The following is a 24,975-nucleotide window of genomic DNA, read 5'->3' as shown; positions in this document are numbered from 1 at the left end:
TATTCTGAACTTAAAAATGGAAAGTGTAATGCTGGTGGTCAACAAAAGAGGTTTAAAGACTGTCTCAAGGCAAATCTAGAAAAATTTAGTACAAACACCAACAACTGGGAAACACTGGCCTGTGAGCGCTCCAGTTGGAGAACAGCCTTTACCAAAGGTGTCAAGGGCTTTGAAGACACTCAAACTCAGGACACAAGGGAGAAACGTGCTAAGAGGAAGGTACACTTGGCAAATCCACACCATGAACAACTCCTGCCCGGAAACCAATGTCCCAATTGTGGAAGGAGGTGTGGATCCAGAATTGGCCTCCACAGCCACTTACGGACTCAACCGTGTTTATGGAAGGCAATCTTACTCGGCTATGAGGGATCGCAACAGCAGAAGCAACAGAAGAAGAAGAAGAAGAAGAAGAAGAAGAAGAAGAAGAAGAAGAAGAAGAAGAAGAAGAAGAAGAAAGATCTGCTTGACCACATTGAAAACAGGATGCTGGGCTAGATGGTGTGATCCAGCTGCAGGGCTTGCCTTATGTTCTTAGGACCATCTTTCCAGGCAATTTCCTCTAAATATGTAACTCTACTTAGCATTGCACTTGCAACTGGGCTTCAGACTCAAGAGTGTGTTTGTGTGTGTCCCTCAAGTCACACACTTGGCTCTTTTGCTCACATCTCCCATAATTATTTGCTCTGCAGGCCTATTTCCACCAATGAGCTGGGAAAGCCTGGTGAATGCACACTTCTCTGGCGTTTGAGAACTATGCTCAGCACGGCAGCAGAAAGATCCCAAGAACCGGGGAAACCTCTGTGCTCTCATCATTCAGGATGTGGGAAGTCTTGCAGGAGGCATCTTGAACCCCAGGAGTCCCTGACAGACATTTTCTTGAAAACCTCCCCCAAAATAGAGGTTCCACAGTCCCGCTTCCCATGGCAGCTGAAGACCCAATTCACTATACACAAAATCCCTTTATTATCCAGCCTGCAAAATGTCCAAATCTCTCTGCCCTCACGTGCACCATGCAAGGTTTGGGGCATTCAGACTCATTTAGGAAGCACTTGGTTCTCTTGCTTCAACCCCCTCCATGCAGGACTCAGAAAATGCCTTTTTAAAAGGAAGGGTATTTGCAGCATCTAAGCAGATGAACAGAAAGAACAATACCTACCCTACAATCTGGTTGAAGTATTTCCGGTAGCCGCCCAACGTCTCGTGCTGGAGGGGGAGAGAAATGGATCAAGATTAAAACGTGCTGAAAAAAGAAGGGAGCAACCTCAGATATCCAGAGGTTTGGTGGAGAAACCCTAAACCCCAGCCCAGCTCTGAACCTGAAACCTATTCAAGGGAGCCCCACCTACCATGTTGGAGGGGGGCTGCAGCACCAGCCGGGCCTGCTTTCTCCTCTGCTTCCGGTAGTAGCTCTCAAAGGAATCTCGGGCACCCTGAGAAGAAGAGGAGACCTGGTCAAGCTCCAGTCCTGAACGCCCCCACCTCCTGCCCAGAGAAAGCAGCTGCTCCCCAAAGGTGAAGAACTCAGACAAATCTGTTTTGAACATGGCCAAGTAGAGATCTGAGCTCCTGAGTCTCTTGGACCTAGAATCCTGGAGATGGAAGGGACTCTGAAGGCCATCTAGTCCTGTTATTCTAAAGCAGCAATGCAGCAGCAAGCAAAGGCTATAGCAGCCAAGTCAGCTGCATGTGGCTGCAAAGCCAGACAGGATGTATGTGACTGTTGCCATGGAAACAAAGGGGCAGTCCATTCTGTATTGAGCACCGGATGTTAGCTCAGTGTGTGTCATATGACCTGTACAGGAAGTACATGGGTGGAGTTTTGAGTTTCTCTCTGTTTGTTGGTGAGAGCAGACATGTTTTCTCTGTACTGAAGTGAAAGACAGGAATAAAAGCAATGTAGTTACATTTCTGTCTGAGTCTGATTCCCCTCCCTGGGGATATGCTGGAGAGCAGGGAGGAGGAGAGCAGTTGGTGTGTTTTTCTCACAGCCTGAGGAAAATCGCTGGAACGGACCTCGTGTGTTTTTTACTGCCGGGAGTCGCCGGAGGGAGGTCAAAGGAATTCAGCCGGTGCCTGGAGAGATAGGCACATACCTCTGACCGAGCCTGAATTCTGACATTGGTAGCAGAGGACGGTTGCTACGATCCATTGCTACCACCAAGTCTGCCCCCATGAGTGTATATGTGAAATTCATATTTTTGTGCTCTGACATGCATCAGTTTACACTTCCTTATATTGGGCTGTATTTAACATTTTACCACTTTGCCACCTCACTGCTCATCCCTAACTATAGATTGTTTATGAACAAGTTAAAAAAACACAGGTCCCAATACTCCTCTTTGGTGGACTCTGCTTTCTACAGCTCTCCATTTGGAGACTTGTCCCTTTCAATTTATTCCAACTCTCTGTTTCCTGCAACTGTTGTTGTTGTTTAGTCGTTTAGTTGTGTCTGACTCTTTGTGACCCCCTGGACCAGAGCACGCCAGGCCCTCCTGTCTTCCACTGCCTCCCACAGTTTGGTCAAACTCATGCTGGTAGCTTCGAGAACACTGTCCCACGATCTCGTCCTCTGTCGTCCCCTTCTCCTTGTGCCCTCCATCTTTCCCAACATCAGGGTCTTTTCCAGGGAGTCTTCTCTTCTCATGAGGTGGCCAAAGTCTTGGAGCCTCAGCTTCAGGATCTGTTCTTCCAGTGAGCACTCAGGGCTGATTTCCTTTGGAATGGATAGGTTTGATCTTCTTGCAGTCCATGGGACTCTCAAGAGTCTCCTCTAGCACCAGGATTCAAAAGCATCCATTCTTCGGTGATCAGCCTTCTTTATGGTCCAGCTCTCACTTCCATACATCACTACTGGGAAAACCATAGCTTTAACTATATGGACCTTCGTTGGCAAGGTCTCCTGCAATTTAACTAATCCACAAAAGGACCTCTCCTCTTATCCCTTGACTATCAAACTTTGGAGTCTTTGAAGAGGTACTTTGTCAAAAGCTTTTTGAAAGTCCAAGTGCACTAGGTCAAGTGGCTCGCCTCTATCCGTATGCATGTTGACACTCTTGAAGAACTCTAAAAGATTCATGAGACAGGACTTGCCTTTGCAGAAGCCATGCTGGCTCTGCTTCAGCAAGACTTCTTCTTCTATATGCTTGGTTATTTTGTCGTCAGCAATACTTTCCACCAGTTTTCCCAAGACGGATGTTAAGTTAAGTGGCCTTCAATTTCCAAGATCCCCTCTGGATCCCTTTTTAAAACTGTTGTTACGTTGGCTACATTCCGGTCCTCAGACAGGAAGGCTGATTTGAGGGACAAGTTACATATTTTTGTACGAAGATCTGCAATTTCACTTTTGAGTTCTTTGGGAACTACTGGATGGATGCCATACAGACATGGCGATTTGGACGTTGTCGTTTTGCCTGTTAGGCCTAGAAGTTCATCTCTCTCCATCCCCACTATCTGCCTCAGTCCCTCGGACTCCCTTGCTGCAAAAAAACATTCAGGCACTGGGATCTGCCCTGTATCTTCCGCCATGAAGGCAGCCCCCAAACTTGGAAGCCCTTCGCTGCAGACCCCTCTCTGCCCAGCCCTGCAGCCACCAGAAAGGTAGTCTGGGGTGGGGTGGGAGATGGGGGGATTTTCCTGCCTCATCCACTGGGAACAGCAACTCCATGTTTTCCTAATCAACCCGACTCCAAGGAACTAAAGGCCTCTTTTCCATTTAAATCTCCCTCTCCCTCCCTCTCTGTGGGTAAGAGAGCAGCGAGAAAGTTCCTTAAAGCCTTTCATTTCCCCTGTCTGGCTGCAGCTGGAGTTCCCCTTTTAACTGCCTGGCCAGGGGAAGTGAAGACAGTTTTATATAGGGGGAAACTCTAAGGGCTGCTTTAATATGTTTGCATGTGAAGAGGGGAGCCCTTTTCATACGGCTCACTAATGAGGGTCAGCGGGATATCACACTTCGCCATCTGGCTCATTTGCACAGCGGGGCAGAGGCTGGCCCTAGCCTTGCGCAAGGGCCAGAGCTGAAAGGCTAAAAGGGTGGTCAAGAGATGCCCCCTACTGGCCACATCCTGGAACGGCCACCATCCCGGCATCAGTACCGGGTAGAAGGGTCCCCTGCGCCGCCAGATGCCATGGCTGGAAGGGAGATGGATACAGAGGGGAGACTGTGGTGAGCATCAGTGCCATGGGAAGAAAGGAAGTCACTGAATCATAGAATTGTAGAGTTGGAAGGGACCTCCAGGGGTCATCTATTCCAACCCACAGCAATGCAGGAATCTGAACTAAAGCATCCTGGCCAGGTGGCCATGCAACCTCTGCTTAAAAACCTCCAGGACCACCTCCTGAGGGAGTCTGTCAAGCAGCTCTTACCATCAGAAAGTTCCTTCTGATGTCCTTCTTTGCACAGCACGTGGATAAGCTATGGAACTCCCTGCCGCAGGAGCAGTGATGGTCACCAACGGGGGTGGCTTTGAAGAGGATTGGACAAATTCATGGAGGAGAGGGCTAGCGATTGGTTTACCAGCCACTTTGGTTCTGCTCTGCCCTCCAACTGGGCCAAAACAAACAAGATGAATTTTAACAGGGAGAAATGTAAAGTATTGCACTTGGGCAAAAAAAATGAGAGGCACAAATACAAGATGGGTGACACCTGGCTTGAGAGCAGTACATGTGAAAAGGATCTAGGAGTCTTGGTTGACCACAAACTTGACATGAGCCAACAGTGTGACGCGGCAGCTAAAAAAGCCAATGCAATTCTGGGCTGCATCAATAGGAGTATAGCATCTAGATCAAGGGAAGTAATAGTGCCACTGTATTCTGCTCTGGTCAGACCTCACCTGGAGTACTGTGTCCAGTTCTGGGCACCACAGTTCAAGAAGGACACTGACAAACTGGAACGTGTCCAGAAGAGGGCAACCAAAATGGTCAAAGGTCTGGAAACGATGCCTTATGAGGAACGGCTAAGGGAGCTGGGCATGTTTAGCCTGGAGAAGAGAAGGTTAAGGAGTGATATGATAACCATGTTCAAATATATAAAAGGATGTCACATAGAGGAGGGGAAAAGGTTGTTTTCTGCTGCTCCAGAGAAGCGGACACGGAGCAATGGTTCCAAACTACAAGAAAGAAGATTCCACCTAAACATTAGGAAGAACTTCCTGACAGTAAGAGCTGTTTGACAGTGGAATTTGCTGCCAAGGAGTGTGGTGGAGTCTCCTTCTTTGGAGGTCTTTAAGCAGAGGCTTGACAACCATATGTCAGGAGTGCTCTGATGGTGTTTCCTGCTTGGCAGGGGGTTGGACTCGGTGGCCCTTGTGGTCTCTTCCAACTCTATGATTCTAGGATTCTATGATTCCAGAGTTGGAGGCAACAATGCTTCTGAATTCCAGTTCCTGGAAACGGCAGGAAGGGAGAGGGCTCTTGTGCTTGGATCCTGCTTGCAGATTTCCCATTGGGGCATCCAGCTGGCCTCTGTGAGGACAGGATGGTGGGCTATGTGGGTCAATGGCCTGATCCAATAGCCTCTTCTTATATTCTTATATAAGAAAGCAAAGCAGTCACATTCAAGTGCCCTTCTGCACTCCGCTTTGGACTGCTGCTGTTCCTCTCCCACTTTGCCTGTTCCCTGGACTCCTCCCCACACATTTCCCACCAGGACAGCCCCTCCCTCCGGGGTCCTCAACCCACTTGTCCCTTCAAGCTCCCTTTTTCAAGGCCCCACTTTTGAGCAGATGACCCAGCCCCACAGGCCTTGGCCTGGACAGAGGGAGTGAGGAGCTCAAGATGGATGGCTGCTCTGGCCAGCATCTCTGGGTCTCCACTGTGCAGTTGTGCCCTTGGGCTTCCTTAAACACCTCCCTCGGCCTCCAGAAACCAAGCTGAGACTCCTGCATTGGCCGGGGGTTGGACTGGATGACCCCTGGTAGTCTCTACAATTCTATGAGTCTAAGTCCTGGTATAGAGGCCCCTCCCTGCTTGAGGCAGGCAGTCTGGGCCTCTCTGCCCCTCTGCGACAAAGAGCCTTCTCCGCTGCCCATTTCGCTAGTGGAGCAGCCCCTTAGGCCTGGGTTTGTCTTGGCAAGCCCCAGGCCTGACCCAGGGGAGCTTCTCCCCGGAGGGCCTGAGAGCAGACAGCAAAGAGGAGGCTGAAGGGGCCTGGGCTTTCGAAGCAGCCGAACACCATTCGCAATGGGTCTAGCCCCTGTTCACAGATGCCCGCCCGCCATCCTCCCTAATGTATAAAATGAATTTAAAGCCCTCCCTGATGGTCAGTCCTTGTGCAGTCCAAAGCACTGCTAGCTCTGCCAAGGTTGGCTTTAACCGATCGCCACTTTCCACAAACTTTGAGGCAGGATTTTAAACAGGCAGACCACATAAGACCACGGAGGAGCCAAGGGGAAAGGTACATGCCCACACACAGAAACAGTGCATTCTACAACCCAATGTGATAAAGTTTTCTAATGTATATGAGGATTATTTGCACATTTTAAAAAGTTTTTTTAAAAAAAAAAAACACCACACATTTCACACACACTCTTCGTAAACACACACCTTGGCACTGATCCCGAGTGCACAAGCGAGGAGCTGAAGGCCTTACAGACACCAAAAGGTACACTACATGCACTCTGCACAGAAAGCACAAGCTCTGTGAACTGTTCCTCCTGGGACCTGGCAGAAGGCAGTGGGAGATTTCCTTGCTTCTGAAGACAACTAGTTGCAATGCGTGTTAGACGCTGCAATAAAAGTCTATTTTCTGAGCTTTGAGGTCACTTCCAGGTGACCTTTTTATTGAGCCTTCATCCTGATTTGTATGCGCAGAGTTTGCAAGGAGGTTAGACCCCACGTCGGCTGTTTACTGAACATTCATTTCCTCGTATCCACATCATCTTCCCCCGGACAAGATGAATCTCGTATTTAAGTCAAGGGTATTACATGCGCTGGAAGGGGGAGGAGAAGAGAAGTCTGGGAACTTTTGTTCTCTTGCCAGAACCTCTGGCGACCCAAGGAACACATTTTATGATTTAAGAGATAATTATGACATACAAACGATGTGCAGGACAACTCCAATTTCACATGGCAAGCAGGCTGTCCTTTTCCTGTGCAGCCCAAACTCCAAGGCTCAAAGCCCAAGAGCTAACGCAGGAGGTGCGTTTTCCTGACTCCTGGAGGTCATTTGTTTTGCCCTAAGCCACAGAAATCAGGAGAGTCCCACAGAAACACACCCCACACACCCGCTGTGTGCCCACTTCAATTACAAATCACTGCAGGGAAATGGGGGGCGGGGAGTTTAATCTTCCTTCACAAACCTACCCAGGACAACTGAAGGCCACATTTTGAAAGCTGTTCTTAAGAGGGGCTGCGAACAAGGCCCCTTTCTTCTGATGATAGGCGGGGTGCCAGCCCTGTCTGCCCTTTCCTTCTGCACTGACGCTCCTCCAACGAAGTGACTAGGAACAGATGCCAATTCAAAGCCCCCAGAGCCTTAAAGCCAAGCACACTCTCGGCCTCAAAGGACAGCAGCTGAAGCAGAGCCCTGAAGGTCTCTCCTGCTTCTCTCCTCCTGCCAGAGAGAAGAGCGCAAAAAGACAAGAGATGCTCAGTGGCCCACTGGGTCCGGTTCTGACAGCAGCCAACCTGATGCCTCCTATGGGATACCCACAAGTAGGACCCGAGTGCAAGAGCAACGCTCCCCTCCTGGGATTCAGAAGCACCGCCACCTCCCAACTGTAAAGGCACAGCATAGCCCCACTATGCTAGTGGCAATGGCTGACGCTCCCCTCCATGAATTTGTCTAAACCTCTTTTCAAGCCATCCTGGTTGGTGGCCATCATTGTTTCTTTGGGGAGGAACTTCCACAGTTTACTCTGCACCGTGCGAAGGACTTTGTTTTGTCTTTGCTCCATCTTCCAACATGCAACTTCATCAAACGTCCACCAATCGAGGCACGGAGGGTGGCCCACAGCCCAAATGCACTCCTCTCCTTCTCATGCTGCTGCCTGCAGATTCAAAAGTCAGTGGCCTTTCCTCTGCTCATCATCTCTGGAGATGCAAACAGCAACTTAGTCTGCGCAACACACAATCCATTAATTCTAGGCGTTACAAGGCAACTGGTCCTGCTCCCCGGCGCCTGCTTCAATGGTTCAAGCAGAAGGGGCTACGTGCTGAATGGTGCCCTAACTTGCAAAGTCAGGATCCAGAAAAGGGATGTGCCCAGATCAGTTAGATTTTCATCACAGAGAGGGAAGGAAATCCAGAGGCAGGAGTGGGCAACATGTGTGTCTCAGAAGCCATGCAACTAAAATGACAGGGGTTCCCCAGCGGGCACTGGGTCTCATCTTCCCCACTTTGCACATCTTCAGGCAAGTGACCTCACCTCTGTGACGGCTTCTCTCCAAAGCGCTTGGCAAAGCCAGCGGCCAAAGCAGCCAAGCTCCATCCGAGCCTCAACACGGAGGGACAAAGCTCACATTGAGTCAGGCCAATGGGCTGCAGCTATCAGATTCCTCGAAGGCCAGACCCTGGCCAAATGCACTTTGCTGCGCAAGCTGCAAAATGCGGCTAATATCTGGCACATCTCAGATCAGGAGAGGGACTGCAGTCAAAAGTGTAAAAGTGTCAGGCTTTTTTCAGCTGCTTTGAGTTGGCTGTAAGAAGCACAATCACTGAAAGCTCTGTGCCAGATGGGACCCCTCCAGATGTTGTCGAACTACAACTCCCGCCAGCCCCAGCAAGCATGGCCAAGAGCCAGGGGTTCTGGGAGTTGTGCTTCAGTGACATCTGGAGGGCCAGGGGTTCCCCACACCTGAAATCACCGTTGACTCTTCTCTCCCCATTGCGGAGATATAACTGCTGTCTATCCAGACAGCACAACTGCACACAGAAATGTGATGTGTCCACTGTTAGCTGGATGTGCACATCCAAAATCAAGGGCCCCGGAAGAGGGCACATAAGCCAGAAGAAGGCCCCAAGCATCGCCCACCCTCTGCCTTGTGAACAGCCTTGAAAACGAGTGCTGAATACCAATCATTTCTCTGTATTTGAAGAGACACAGGTGCATCCTGGAGGAAGAATGGCAATCCACAGATAGAACCACCAGCAACTGTCTGAATCACTGAGACCCAGGAAAGCTGGTTGCAGAAGTGCAGCAATGCACAGCCCCCAAAGCATAGACACAGGCAAGAAATGAACCCCAAGGAAGGAAGGAAGGAAGCGCAGGACACAGAAATGGCTGAGAACCAGTGAATTAACTGAGAGGAAGAGGCCTTGGGATGGGTTCTGGTGAACCCACACGAACTTGTCTTTTCTCAGGTCCAACTCACGGCTGTCCAGGCTGAGGGGCACTTGCTCCCCAGGGTCTCAGATGGGGCTCTTTGCAGCCCATCTTGGGAGATGCTGCCAGGGACTGAGCCCAAGTCCTTATCCATATGACCCATGTGCTCTCCCAATGAGCTACAGCCCTTCTCATTGGTTCCTTCTCCCTCTTGCCCCGCCCAGACCGGCCAATCCCACACCTGTTTCTTTTGTATTTGAAGCAAAGGAGGAGGAGCCTTCGTTAGAATATCAAGTCATTCTCTGGAAACTCCCTCACCCAGGACATCCTCTCTAACCTCCTGGGGTTCGCTCCTTCTGCTCTCTTCCGCCCACCAATATCCCACCAGGAGTGGGCCTTGGAAACAGGGTGCCCTATGCAAGGCCAACATTTGAGACCCGCCCTGCCTGCAGACTGTCTCGCCAGAGTGGTGCATGCTCTGGTTATCTCCCGCTTGGACTACTGCAATGTGCTCTATGTGGGGCTACCTTTGAAGGTGACCCGGAAACTGCAACTAATCCAGAATGCGGCAGCTAGACTGGTGACTGGGAGCAGCCGCCGAGACCACATAACACCGGTCCTGAAATACCTACATTGGCTCCCAGTTCATTTCTGAGCACAATTCAAAGTGTTGGTGCTGACCTTTAAAGCCCTAAACAGCCTCGGTCCTGTATACCTGAAGGAGCGTCTCCACCCTCATCGTTCTGCCCAGACACTGAGGTCCAGCGCTGAGGGCCTTCTGGCGGTTCCCTCGCTGCGAGAGGTGAGGTTACAGGGAACCAGGCAGAGGGCCTTCTCGGTAGTGGCACCTGCCCTGTGGAACGCCCTCCCACCAGATGTCAAAGACAAAAATAACTAGAAGAAGAAGAAGAGTTTGGATTTGATATCCCACCTTTCACTCCTTTTAAGGAGTCTCAAAGCAGCCAACATTCTCCTTTCCCTTCCTCCCCCACATCAAACCCTCTGTGAGGTGAGTGGGGCTGAGAGACTTCAGAGAAGTGTGACTGGCCCAAGGTCACCCAGAAGCTGCATGTGGAGGAGCGGAGACTTGAACCCAGTTCCCCAGATTAGGAGTCTACCGCTCTTAACCACTACACCACACTGGCTCTCTAAACTTTTAGAAGACATCTGAAGGCGGCTCTGTTTAGGGAAGCTTTTAATGTTTAATAGGTTATTGTATTTTAGTGTTCTGTTGGAAGCCACCCAGAGTGGCTGGGGAAACCCAGCCAGATGGGCGGGGTATAAATAAATTATTATTATTATTATTATTATTATTATTATTATTATTATTATTATTAGACACACTCCAGGCCTTGTGGTGCCTTCCCAAAGCCAGGTAAGAGAGGCCCTGGGTTTTGGGAAGGAGGTGCAAGGCTTTGGAGCCCTCCAGCCTCCCTCCCAAAGGCGGGCAAGCACTAACTTGGTTTTGGGAAGGAGGCTGGAAGGAGGCCTTGCCCCTGCGCCCTGGGTGGGGGAACCAGTTGCATGGCCCTAAATCTGCCTCTGGTGGGAGCCTCACTAGGGCAGGGTGAGAAACCTGTTCAGGTCAACTCAAATCATTATTTTCACACTCTTTCCCTGACTGTGCCAAGGGGTTGCTGGTGTTTGGACAGCAGCTGCAGGAGCCGCGGAGCTCTTTTCCCTTTTCCCTTCTGCCTGCTCTCCCTGTTCAGTCTCGGGAGACTCACAGGCTGCTTGTGAACCAGTCTGCAAGAAGGAATTGCCGCTGTCTGCAGTGGGAGCAATGTCACGCCCCTGTGAAAAACCAAGCCACTGGGTTTTGTGAGCCACAGGGCAGGGGCAAACTGGGGGCAGTGGGGGGGGGAGAGTGCGAGAGAGAAATAAAGCCCTGGCGGCGGCTGCTCCCCAGATTCCATTAGCCCCCAACCCAAAGCGGTTATCGCAGGTCACTGACACTTGTTCATTCTAATGGCTTTTCCTGTGCCCTTATCAATGCGGCGCACAAAGCATCTCCCTTCGGCCGTTCCCTATGATCTCAGCCCCGTGTTTACAGCTATCTAACTCCACCAGGCACCGCTAGGTCAGCCAAGTCAGGACAGGAGGCTCAGAGACAGGCCAGGGCAGGCTGATGGGGCGCCTGAGATGAAGGAGGGGGGTGGAGAGAGACAGAGAGACAGATGGAGATGGAGAAGGAGGAGAACATACGGAGAAGAAGCTCTGCTTTCTAGTTTTTCCAGTCCCGGGACATAGCTGTAAACAGCCACAATGTCCACAGAACCACTGAATTGCAGAGTTGGAAGGGGCCCAACCTTGGAAATGCAGGAAGGAAAGGGGTGGGCTGGGTCCCCACAAAAGGAATGGACGGACAGATGGACAGAGAAGAGGTCTTGAGGGGATGTTTGAGCAGAGGCACGCCTGGTAAGACCCTCCAAGCATGTCTATCATAGGAAGAGGCAGAGGGTGGAAGAGAAGAGCGTTACAGATGCTGATCATGAACTGGCTGCCCTCTTTCATACGCAAGGAACCCTCCATCCATCAATCCCTTGGCTACATGTGGGGCAGTTTCATCGCGTGCCTTTGGCATCATCATGCAATGCTGCTGCCTTCCTGTTCCATGGTACCCCTACAATACTGGGAGGGAGGGATTAACCCCTCTTGCACACAAGGGGTACCCCACATGCACAACACTACCATTCCCCAAATGGTACCTACATGTCTGACCCAAACCAACAGGTTGCCACTAAAGAACGCAAGAAGAGCCTGTCGGATCAGGCCCATGGCCCGTCTAGTCCAGCATCCTCTTTTCACAGGGGCCCAGAAGATGCCTCAATGAGAAACCAGCAAGAGCAGGACTATCCCCTCCTCTGGTTTCCAGCAACTGAGATTCAGAAGGATTTCTGCCTCCAGGGGTACCATGGAGGCAGAGCAGAGCAGAGCAATCCTGGCTAGAAGCCATCCATAGCCCATGACTTACAAAAACACGAGGAAGTCTGGTCCTCTGGCTTCGACACGAGCATCCTCATGCCACCCATTTTGTCAGAGCAAGGAGCCCCCTGCTCTGAGGCTCACGAGAGACAAAACTTGCCTGCTGCGGACCGGAGGGACCCTGAAAAGTGTGTGGTAGAGGCAGGGGGCCAGAGGAGCAGTCTGGGGGTGGGGGCAACCATTTATGGCGTTTGGCACCACCCGCAAGATAGGAGCCAGGGCAGGGGGAGGAGGAAGGGTCAGGGCAGTCCGAGATGGAGGCAGGCATGCAAGATGCAGCAGAGGAAGAAGAGACTGCTCAGGCGAGGGATGGCCCAACAGACCCTCCACCATTCCCCACCCCACCACCTTCCAGAACCAGGAGGGGCTTGAAGAGCAAAAATGGCTTTCCTAGAGGTGGAGCCTCAGGCTGTGCATCTGTGACCCGCCAGATGAGGGTCCATAAGCTGCAACTGCCCCACAGGGCGTAGAGCTGTGGACAGCTGCCTGGAGGCTAGAAGCCTGTGTGCACATAGAATCATAGAACTGTAGAGTTGGACATGTATAACTGGAGCATCGTGGAAGCTGCTGCGAGTGAGTTCTTGGCTGGGGGTGCGCAGCACCCTGCCGCTCACTCGGCTTGTAGGTATTGATAAGGCACATTAGTCGATTTGATTCCCTATGACCCTGAGTGCTCACTAGAAGGACGGATCCTAAAGCTGAGGCTCCAAGACTTTGGCCACCTCATGAGAAGAGAAGACTCCCTGGAGAAGACCCTGATGCCTGGAAAGATGGAGGGCACAAGGAGAAGGGGATGACAGAGGACGAGATGGTGGGACAGTGTTCTCGAAGCTGCCAGCCTGAGTTTGACCAACTGTGGGAGGCAGTGGAGGACAGAAGTGCCTGGTGTGCTCTGGTCCAGGGGGTCACGAAGAGTCGGACACGACTAAACAACTAAACAACAAAATGACCGAGAAGATCCTGAGCGAAGATTCTGCACCGACCAGAAGAGAGAGCGAGAGTCCTTGCTGGAGTCTGCTGTCCCCAGTCATGTGAGAGTCCACTCTCTGTTCACCACAGCCTGACCCTGGTTTGCTTCTGCCCCCCCCCCCCCCCGCCGCCTGCCCTTCCTGCCAAAGTTCAGCACTTCCTGGAAAGTCTCCATGCCTGTTTGATATTGTAGGTTGCCTCCGCTGGTGAAGGAAGAAGGATTTACAGGTGCCTGGCCCTGCCTCCAAGACCATGACCGAGCGCTGACCTTGTGTTACAATACGTGAACTCCTACCCTGCTGATAAGGAGGACTGGCAGATAGAAGAAGGATTTTTTTTTTTCCTTTTTCAAATAATCCTTTGGGAACTTACAAGCTGCTCAGCCATAAAAGTGAGGTGACAGGAAGGTCGGGTTCACTAAAAATAATAAATATTGCTGTATTTATTCAAAGTGGGCCTTTTCAACTGCAGGCTAAGCACTTAGATAACGCTATTGTAAATGACAAATATTTGCATTTCTTAGAACTGTTACGTTATGATCCTTCCGGCCGGAGCCGATGTGAACATTTTCTCTGGTGCCTGCCTGGCCGCTGAGACCGCACACTCTGAGAGCACAGCCTCGAAAGCTGTTCAGGAATGAGCCACCGGTCAAGGGAAGTGGACAGCTGCCCTCCCAGGTCATTCTCAGGCCAGGCTCAATTGCTGTGCGATACACACCATGGGGAAGGACCCCTTTGGTTCTCTGCCTTTTGACTGAAAGCAGATTTGTGCATTCTTGACATCCATTCTTTAGAGGCTGTGTCCCAAGGGAGCACCCCCAAACAGGGAGATGTACCCGTTAGTCCTGTGGTCCTGTATTCCACGGTGGGCAAGCTACCAGACCGTGCACTTTGAGATCACATGGAAGGAACGAAGAAGGAACTTGGATTTAGCTCAGAGTTCCACCTCTGGCCCAGGGCTTAAGGCTTCAGGACATTAACAGAGATGCTCAGGAACTTTGGCACCTGCGAGACACACCTTCACCTGCTCAAACCGCAAGAGTAACACAGTCTTACTGTGGTCTAAACCACTGAGCCTCTTGGGCTTGCCTATCAGAAAGTTGGCGGTCTGCATCCCTGTGGTAGAGGGGGCTCCCATTGCTCTGCCCCAGCTCCTGCCAACCTAGCAGTTCAAAAACATGCCAGTGCAAGTAGATAAATAGGTACTGCTGTGACGGGAAGGTAAATGGCATTTCCATGCGCTCTGGTTTCCATCACGGTGTCCCATTGCCCCAGAAGCAGTTTAGTCCTGCTGGTCACATGACCCAGAAAGCTGTCTGTGGACAAACGCCAGCTACCTCAGCCTGAAAGCGAGATGAGCGCCATACCCCATTGTCGCCTTTGACTGGACTTAACCGTCCAGGGGTCCTTTACCTTTCACAGGATTAAAAGAGGAGCCCACGAGCAGAAGGTCAGAAAAGTCCCTAGGAGTAGCGACATTAGCACCCTGGAGGAAAAATGCACCATGCCACAATCTTAACAGAAGCACAATACCCCAGGCAGGAGTGGCCCATGAGTGTCATTCCTGAACAGGCACAGCATCCTGTGTTGGGGGTGGGGGTCTGGCCAGTGAAGGGTCTTCAGCTGCCACTTGGTGAAGGAGAATCCACCCAGACCCCCCATCAATTATACAGCAAGACTAAAAAAGCCAATGCAATTCTGGGCTGCATCCATAGGAGTATAGCATCTAGATCAAGGGAAGTAATAGTGCCACTGTATTCTGCTCTGGTCAGACCTCACCTGGAGTACTGTGTCCAGTTCTGGGCACCACAGTTCAAGAAGGACACTGACAAACTGGAACGTGTCCAGAGGAGGGCAACCAAAATGGTCAAAGGCCTGGAAACGATGCCTTATGAGGAACGGCTAAGGGAGCTGGGCATGTTTAGCCTGGAGAAGAGGAGGTTAAGGGGTGATATGATAGCCATGTTCAAATATATAAAAGGATGTCACATAGAGGAGGGAGAAAGGTTGTTTTCTGCTGCTCCAGAGAAGCGGACGCGGAGCAATGGATCCAAACTACAAGAAAGAAGATTCCACCTAAACATTAGGAAGAACTTCCTGACAGTAAGAGCTGTTTGACAGTGGAATTTGCTGCCAAGGAGTGTGGTGGAGTCTCCTTCTTTGGAGGTCTTTAAGCAGAGGCTTGACAACCATATGTCAGGAGTGCTCTGATGGTGTTTCCTGCTTGGCAGGGGGTTGGACTCGATGGCCCTTGTGGTCTCTTCCAACTCTATAATTCTATGATTTCAAACGTTAACATTTAGCCCCTGCACAATTTTGGTCATTTCCCTGTTACGATTGCTACTGTTTGGGGATGGGGCACAATAGCAACTGACTTGAGCCCGAGTTCCACCCCACCCCCCTCCTCACAAGAAGAGGCTTTAAAACTCCGGAGCGACTCTACAGTCTTGCCGTAAAAGTTTCAATGGGACTTGAGAGGTTGTTTGGCCTAAATTATGCTGGATGAGTCAGACTTGCCTTTGAAGAATGTGTCAGACGCAGCAATGTCTGCCTCCCGGCAGGAATGCAGGACGGTAATCAGCATGTTTGCTATAACACAGCAGGGACTTTATGACAGGAGGCAAAAAGGCAATGGCTACTTCTCCTAGAAGCATGACTCTGAGGAAGAGGGGGGCAATCCCTCGGACAGGACCCATTCCCTGTGGACAAGGAGCCATGCTCTCTCTCGTGCAGAGGATACTTGGAGGGGTCCCAGCAGTGGGAGATTTTTAAGGTGGATAAGATAGTTGGGTGTGTGGTGGGCACACAGGCCGCAGGGTGGATTTGCTGCCTGGCAGGAAGACTGTGGGTGTCGCTCACTGCCTAGATAGCCTGGTAGATACTGCTGTGCAGAAGACAGTGGTCCTGGTGCACACTGGTACCGACGACATGGGGAATTGTACTCTATAGTTCCTGGAAGCCAGACTGGGTAGGATCCTGAAAGCTGGGTAGGATCCTGAAAACTGGGTGCTCCAAGGTAGCTTTCTCTGAAATGCCACTGGGTCTGTGTGCAGAGCCAGCAGACAGGGGCAGCTATGGAGCCTCAATGCATGGATAAGACGATGGCGTCAGGAAGGGAGGGGACGGGTCTGGATTTGTTTCTGGGGCAAGCAAGGCCTGTGCATAAGGGACGGGCTCCACCTGAACCAGGACGGAACCAGACCGTTGGCGCTTAAAATCCAAAAGGTGGCAGAACAGCTTTTAGACTTGATTGTGAGGGGTGGAGGGGATAAGAGCTGTGGAGGGTCCGGATCAGAAGAACTCTTGGGGTGGAACTGAAAAAAATATGAAAATTTGAATGGGGGAGTTGTAGAACTAGGCACTGAGAGTGCAGGGGCCCAGGAGAGCACTAATGATGCTCTGCAAATCTATGGTGCAGCAGCATTTGGAATGCTGTGTATAGTTCTGGCTGCATCTCTTCAAGAGGACTTGGAAAAGGTTTAGAAAAGGAGAACCAAAATGGTCAGTGGGGTGGAGAACCTCCCCTTTGAGGAAAGGTTATAGCATTTGGGACTTTTCTCTAAACTAAGGTCCCAAGAGGTAGCTCAACCAGTAGAACATGAGACTCCCAAGGTTGTGGGTTCGAACCCCACATTCGTTGAAAAGATTCTGCATTGCAGGAAGTTGGACTAGATGATCCTCATGGTGCCTTCTAAATCTGTGATTCTATATCCATGATAAAAAGTCATGTCAGAGGAGACATGATAAGATTGTACAAAATTATGTGTGCCCTGGAGAGAGTGGGCACAGATAATAGTAGAACTCATGGGCATCCGACCAAGTTGAACGTTGGAAGATAAAGGGCAGACCAAAAAAAGAAAAGACCCTTTCCCCTCAGACAGATCATATTAATCTATGCAACTGGCTCCCACAAGAGGCAGTGATGGCCACCAAACTGGATGGATTTAAAAGAGGATTACAGAAATTCCTGGAGAGGGCTATTGAGGGCTCCTAACCAGGTGGCTCTGCTCTGCCTCCACAGCCAGAGGCAGCAATACTTCTCAAGGACAGTTGCTGGAAACCACAGGAGGGGGAAAATGCTCTTGTTCCCAAGTCCTGCTTGCAGATTTCCCATTGTGGCATCTGATCGGCCACCGTGAGAAGAGGACCCTGGACTAGGTGGGCCACTGACCTCATGCAGCCTGTTCTTCTGTTCTTATGCGATCCCAGAAACAGAGCGAACCAAAGGTGATTTGGCTTTACCAAAACTAAAAATGCAGCAAAAAATGGCCCCCATACCTTCCAAATCACCCTTTGTCAGGAAAATAATAATAATAATGTTTTATGCAAAACACACCAAAAAAAATCTACAGGAGAGATGGGGCTGGTAATCACCTAGCAACTTCTCAAAGATTCCAGACCATCTTTTGACATTTTTCCTACAACAGGTGGAGGAGAGATGGCAGACCACTTACCAATACCGAATAGATGTGCAGACAGCGGTAGACGGGGGAGAAGTCCACCAAATCCTGGGCACCGGGCACCTAAGGCGATATTAACAGAAGCACACAGCTGAAACGTGGATACATTTCTGGTGACATGTACTAGGCTGAGTGGTGGGGAGAAAGAGGAAGTGAGAAGCTGTGGTGGAAGTCAGGAGGAAGGCAGAGGGGTCACAAATCAAGTCCTCCAGAAATGCCTCTATCGGGGGGGGGGGTATAGGAAGTCCACCCTACGGCTGGTTACATTACCACCTACCCAGAAAGAAACCTGGGTGTCAAAAGCCCCACGGATTGTCACGGATTGTCAAACTTCTCGGCGTTCACCTCAACCTCCAGTTTGGAGAGGGACAGGACAAGGCGGGGAAAACCAGGAGGCAAAGCAAGCTCGGGGGATGCCATTCCACAAGGACTGACCCTTAGAGAAATTAAATGCCGGCAAAAGCAAACCTTAAGGAGCATCTTCACCCCCATCGTCCAGCCCGGACACTGAGGTCCAACTCCGAGGGCCTTCTGGTGGTTCCCTCCCTGCGAGAAGTGAGGTTACAGGGAACCAGACAGAGGGCCTTCTCAGTGGTGGCACCCACCCTGTGGAACGCCCTCCCATCAGATGTCAAGGAGATAAACAACTATCTGACTTTTAGAAGACATCTGAAGGCAACCTTATTATTCTGTTTGGAGCTCCCACAGTGGCTAAGGAAACCCAGCCAGATGGGTGGGGTATAAATAAATTATTAGTACTAGTATTAGTATTAGTATTCTATTGGGAGCCACCCAGAGTGGCTAAGGAAACCCAGCCAGATGGCTGGGGTATAAATTTATTATTATTATTATTATTATTATTATTATTATTATTATCCAAGTTTGGTCAGCCCAGCACCGCCAGAGACCTACCTGGAAGTGCCAAGGACTGAACCTGGGCAGGTGATCTACCAATGGGCTACGGCCTTCCCCATTGGCACAACCCTTCCCAAACTTAATTCTGACAGGCAGGAAGAAAGGCTCCTGCTCCCCAAAGAACCTCCTCCCTTGCTGACGCACCCTTTCGACACCCCCCTGCTCCAACGTCAGTTTCATCACCAAGGACAGCACCCACTGCTGGTTCCTGAACGGAGTCCCACTTTTGCACAGCTCGGTCCTTCTCAGGTCCTTTGTTGCCAGCGCCCTCCTCTCACGTGAGTCAGAGATCAGGAGCAGCACCCTCTCCGTCACTGCCCCAGCTCTGTGGGAAACTCCCCACCCCTAAGCCCTGACCGAAGGCACAGGATGAGGCCACCACCTCTCCAGGTCTGGTCAACACCTGAAGGGAAGGACCCGTTGGGAGCCACATGGGCGCTGCCATGGATTCGTGATGGGAAGAAAGGTGGAACGCCAATTTAAAAAACTCAGTGAAGTCAATAGCAAAGGTCATCTGCTCATGAAGGTCGCTGGAGAAAGGGGGAAATGTAGCTGCCCTCTGACACTGCTGCTGAACCAATTAGAGCTTTGGAGTTTGCCTTTTATGGCATCGCATTATTCTAAACTCACATTGTGAATCCCCTTTGATGGCCAAGCTCTATGGGAAGGGATGCGGCTCAGCAGAAGAGAGAGTGGCTGCTTGCATACCTATATTCCTGGCCCCCCCCCACCCAGTTTCAAAAGGGTCAGGGAATGCAAAAGGCTTTTCTCCGCCTGAGACCCCAGAAAGCCATAGCCAGTCACAGCAGGCAATCTTGGGCAGCTTCCTGGGCTTCCAAGGGTGGCACCCTTGCTGAGGGTAAAGGGTGCAGCTCAGTGGTTGCCTGCAGAAGGTCCCAAGCCCAGTCTCAGGATCTCTGGGGGGGGGGCGGGCAGCAAAAGGACTCCTCTCTGCCTAAGGCCCCCGGCAGCTACGCCAGCTGAGCTAGACCAGCCTTTGCAACCTGCTGCCTTCCACACACAACTCCTGGAATCTGAAACATCAGCTGAGGGCGACTGGCAGGGGTTGTAGCCAAAAGCACCGGGCTGGCTTGGTACAAGGCAGCTCCCCGGTGCTTGAGAGCTGCAGGCAGGCATTAAACCACCTCCTTCGTGGGTGGCACTACAATACAGCATCTCACTTTTGGGTCATAAAACAGAATCATGGAATTGCAGAGTTGGAAGGGGCCCAAAGGGTCACCTACTTCAACCCCCTGAGATGCCTCCTGCAATGGGTCAAGTGGCGGTTCTTCTGACTAATGGCTTCCCAGTGGCCACACGGCTCTGCCTTCCTCAAATGCAACAGCACCCACACATTTCCACTGCTGTCCAGTCTCAGTCAGACCTTTCTCCACCTGGCAATTGATTCCTCCTAGATTCGCTGCCCCACAGCCAACCCGTCCCTACGCCTCTCTTCCTCCTCCTCCCTCCCCCTGCTGGAGAAAATGCTTTGAATGCAAACCACTTTTCTGAAGAGGGGAGAAGCTGTCCTCTTTTCAGGAGCACTTCCCCCTCGGCAGACCCTTCAGCCGGTGGCGGGGGAGGCTCCCTGTAGCATTACAACAACCCTCTTTGAAGGCACCAATCAGCTGGCTGCTACAGAAAGTGCATCTTCAAAGGAGGCTGCTGTAACCACTCATCAGCTGTCCGTGAGACTTCCGCTGAACGATGGCAGGTGCCAATCATCTGGTGCCTCTGTGACATCAGGGGAATGACCTGTGAGGGTTCCCATCCGCTTTTCGGAGTTGGCCTGCAAGGGGTGGGGGAGGGAGGATCTGACCCACCAGCCAGACCGAGCTCTCCACCCCGCCGTGGGGTCTATCCTTATCTGTACAGGGCTCTGGGTGAGGCACCTCAGCTCTCCAGCAACCTGGAAACTGAGGCTCGGTACAGAGAAGGGATTTTTAAAAGCAGGGTAACTTTACAGAGACTTCAGTTTTACACTCTGGACAAGCACGTATGCATAGATCCCTTGGTTTTCCATTCATTTTCTTCAAAAAATACCAGATACCGTTGGTTGACTCTGGAAAGAGAAGGGTCTTCCTTTGCCCTGGAAGGGCCCCCCCCCCAGCCATCTTCTGGCTGTCTGAGAGAACTGCAGCTGTCAGGCTGCAATAGGAACAGGGGGCAACTGAAATGGGGGGGGGCAGGGAGAGAAGGAAGGGGCTGCTTCCCTCTTGGAACCAAAGTGCTCACCAATAAACCTTGAATGTCCAGGGGGCACAAAGAGCCAGTTTATCAGCCTGGCACTGACAGCCACCTAAGGGACACCCCCCGCGGGGGCCCACACACCCCTAGCCCAAGGGAACGGCTTCTCTCCTCCCTAGAGGGCTGGCACACCAGGCGAGCCACGTGGCAACCCCACCTCCGCTTGGCAGGCACTTGCCTCCTCATCCTCCTCTTCATCTTCGACATCCAAGATCCCAGATTCCTGCTCGGACGTTGGGGTCGTGCTTTTGACCTCTGGCTCCGATCCTGCAGAAGCATCCTTCTTGAACCGCCGACCACCAGCTTTCGAGGGCTGAGACACAACGTTGCCCAGGTTCCTTTGCTGCTGGGCCTAAAAAGCACAAAACAGTTGGGGAAATTAAGTCCTGCCGCCATCTTATTTCGGAACGGATGTTTGTGCCCCAAACACCACGCAACCGAGTCACCTTCTGCATTTACCTTCCATTTCTAACCCTCCCGGGAGGCTGTGCCATTGCATCAATGGCGCCTCCTTCCACAAATTATCATCCTAAGCCCAGTGCCTTTGCCAGACCGATCGGTTGACAGCCAGCTGCCTTGGGGATGGCCCGGCAGCCAGCCATGTGGCAGCTGTCACCGGATGCATTAAGGAGCAAGAGTTACTTTGCTTTTGGATGTGTTCCCCTTTTCATCCCATGTCAGTAAAAGCCTCCCACATCTGGACCCCAGAGATCCATGGAAGCATTCTTCCCGCAGCACCCTGGGAAATCTGAATTGCGCACAGTTGATTGACGCCGTCTGCAAAATGTATTCCGCCAAGATGCTCAGATCAGGATTACCCCAAAGGCTCAGCCTGACGGGGAGGGGGGGCAACCTGGCAGGAAGAGGCCCTCCCCCCTCCTCCCGTTTCCCCAAATTAGTTCATAATCCTAATGTTTTAATCTGTAGGAAGCCCAGGACAAGGGGGCGTTGGGGAAGGACAAGCCTGCAAGGAGCTGGGGGGGGGAAATTTCATGACTTTCCTCCTTTCATTTTTTAATGGAGGAGAAACATGCCATTGAGCTCTGCAGCTCAACTGACAGCCTGAAAGGGAGCAGGGATTTTCTCGTTAGATAACACCGTATCCATGACAGAAAGGAAAATCCACCAGCCTCAAATGTGCATGTGTGCACTGACAGAGTCTATATAGATGTGACTGGAAGGGGATTAGGATGCAGAGACAGTCTTCAAAAGCCCAGCTTGGAGGGAGCCGAAGGGGGCAAGCCCCACTCTTCACTCACATCTGAAACAGCTGGCTGCAGCGCTGCACTTTAGGATGCTGAACAGGGAGAGGGAGGTGGGAGGAAGAGACTTAAAGCTGTGCCCGCAGGAATCCCATGGTTGCAAGGGGCCTTGAGGGTCCAGGACTCCTCTGCTGGCCACCCCATCCCACCCAGGGCCCTCCCTCCCTCCCTCCCTCCCTCCCTGATGGCCTGCTCTCCAAAATGGGAACTGACTGGGCATGACCACAAGCAAGGAGGGCCGACTGCAATCCCAGGAGCCCTCCCAGGGCAAGGGAGCAAAGGGAGAGTGTGCCATTCAGCCACAGCCGGAGGAGATGGCGCAGCTTGGAGGCAAGAAGACCAAGCAGTCCCTTGTGACCACACAGCATAAAACCCTCAAGGGGTCAGAGGCAGGAGCAAATCCCTCCTCCTGTTGATCAAAGTGCTGCCCCTGGAACAGGGCAGGCGGAGTGAAGTGTGAGGACTACAAAGGCAAAATGAGCATCTTTGAACAGACTAGAGGTTTTGCAGGCCTTGGAACCCCACTGACACCTTCATCGCACCTGGATCGTCACAGTAAAATGTTCTCATATGAGGCGAACGAAGCAGCTTTTGATAGCATGTGGGTGGGTGCAAGCGGGTTCACGCAAACCCACTGAAATAACCAACAGCCACAAGATCAGGGCGAAATCACCCAGGGTGTGGAAGTGGGTGGGGGGGGAGAGAGCTTTCACTGCAAGGTACTAATGAAGACAAATCTTTAGCTGTTCCACACGCTGGAGTCCCACCGAAGTCAAAGAGGACTTAAGCGTTCCCAAACTCCGCCTGGAAGTCTGCCCAAAAGCTAAAGGCATTCTCAGAGGTCAAAGTCAGTGCGAAAACACGTCCAGTCCAGATGGAGAGACCGTGCGGGACCCTGGGCAGCCAAGTCCCTTGTGCCACGGCACAGCCCTGACCTCTAGTGGCAAAACGCGGCAGGCTCTCCTGCAACCAGTTCCCCCTTTATGCAAGACGCACACTCAAGTCCACACAGACAGGGGTCCTTCTCCCCTGCCAAAAATCAGCACCGGGACGGGCTGCCCTTACCTCTAGAGCTCTGAGCAGCCTCTCTCCATCTTACCTTCCTGGCCCCACGGCCTCCTGCATCCTTCGATTCTGTCCCCATCAGCCACCCAAGCACCTCCTGCTCCCAAGAGCATCTCCAGGTTCTCCTAAACTGCCCCTCCATGTTGCCCTCTCTCCCAGCAGTGCCACAAGGCTCTGCCCTGGCTCACTGCACACCCCCAGGACATGGGTGCTCAGAGCCCTGAGCAACTTAGGACCCAGGTACCCGGAGGAGAGACTCTCCCGACACCCGCCTGACCCTGGGCTCACATCTGCAGGGGAGGCCCTTCTTCTGGCCCCGCCAAAGGGGCAAGCGCACTGTGCTGTGGGCAAGGACGGGGTCTTTGATGTGGTGGCACTCCAGCTGCAGACGTCCTTCCTCTCCCTCTCCCAATATATGGCAAGCACCGGGGTTGCTGAAAACACCCCTGTTCACCCAGGCTATTGTAGGGGTCCACACTGAAGAGAACATCTATGGAGCAATGTCTGGTTTTACACATTGTGATACTGGTTTTGATGGTTTTTATTGTATCAATGGTGTGTGTTTTTTTATTGCAGCCCACCCTGTGTTCATATTCTGATGGAGGGCTAGAAATGCAGCTAAATAGCTACAGTCAAACCTTAGTTTCCGAACGCCTCCGTTATCATACGTTTCGGCTCCTGAACGCTGAAAACCCGGAAGCAAATACCCCGGTTTTCAAACGTTTTTCAGAACCTGAACGTCCGACGCAGCTTCCCCTTGAGTGCAAGAAGCTCTTGAAACCAATCGGAAGCCACACCTTGGTTGTTGAACATTTCGGGACCCGAACGGTCTTCTGGAACGGATTACATTCAACAACCGAGCTTTGACTGTATTCAACGAATAAATAAAGGGTTGGACTAGGTGACTCTCAGGGCCTCTTTCAACTCTACAATTCTATGATTCTATGAACTCTGCTGTCTCCCTTTTGCTCTCATCCCCGACCTAAAATGAAACTCCCAACGACATCCCACCCCCTGCTCACGACTCTTGCCTCTTCCTGCCCTCCCATTGCCATTCCCGGCATTGCTGCCAATATTCAGACTGTGTAACCTCTTTGGGGCAGAATCTGTCCTCATTGCTTGAGCTCCTCTGCAGCATCCCAGATGCAATCAAGGGACGATGACAACAGCAACGTGCAAAGGGCATCCTACACGCTGCACTCCTCCAAACGTTTTGAAGAAAATCAGTGCACCTCCCCCTAAACCTGCTCAGGTCAGGGTTCCTCACCCTCCAGTATTTAGGAATGGCCCAGCTTCCACCAGCACCACCACAGTTACACGCACATAATTTTATGGTGTTTTCAGAAACATCCTAAAACTGAGGTGCTCTCAGTTAGGGGTGAACCAGAAGGGTCTTTGGCATGGGTAGGGAAACTAAGGCCTGGGGCCGGATCCGGCCCAATCGCCTTCTCAATCTGGCCCGCGGACGGTCTGGGAATCAGAGTGTTTTTACATGAGTAGAATGTGTCCTTTTATTTAAAATGCATCTCTGGGTTATTTGTGGGGCATAGGAATTCGTTCTCCCCCCCAAATATATATATATATATATATATATATATATATATATATATATAGTAAGCCCCCCCACAAGGTCTGAGGGACAGTGGACTGGCCCCCTGCTGAAAAAATTTTCTGACCCCCGGTCTTTGGTATCTACAGATTCCTCTTGAGGAATCCTAATAGGAGCCCCTTGTGAAGCCCTCTGATGACACCGCTCCAGCAGAGAAGGGAACCAGTTCCTTCTTCTGAGACTCAAGCGACTCGGGCAAACTTCT

At 51.5% G+C, this 24,975-nt stretch overlaps 1 protein-coding gene across 1 annotated transcript in view; it reads right to left on the bottom strand.

The window, feature by feature from the left end:
- EXOC6B (exocyst complex component 6B) overlaps positions 1-24,975 on the bottom strand; it is a 225,406-nt gene that overhangs the window by 96,208 nt on the left and 104,223 nt on the right. The window contains exons 7-10 of the mRNA XM_079990810.1: positions 21,013-21,186; positions 17,667-17,735; positions 1,347-1,430; positions 1,157-1,203 (exon numbers count right to left, since the gene is read on the bottom strand). Of these exons, the coding sequence (XP_079846936.1) occupies positions 1,157-1,203; positions 1,347-1,430; positions 17,667-17,735; positions 21,013-21,186 (374 nt within the window). The remainder of the gene's footprint in view (positions 1-1,156; positions 1,204-1,346; positions 1,431-17,666; positions 17,736-21,012; positions 21,187-24,975) is intronic.

The sequence above is a fragment of the Podarcis cretensis genome, assembly GCF_951804945.1.
Source record: "Podarcis cretensis genome assembly, chromosome: 9".
Classification (NCBI taxonomy): Eukaryota; Metazoa; Chordata; class Lepidosauria; order Squamata; family Lacertidae; genus Podarcis; species Podarcis cretensis.
The sequence above is the reverse complement of the archived record's forward strand: the minus strand, read 5'-3'. Positions and strand labels throughout refer to the sequence as shown.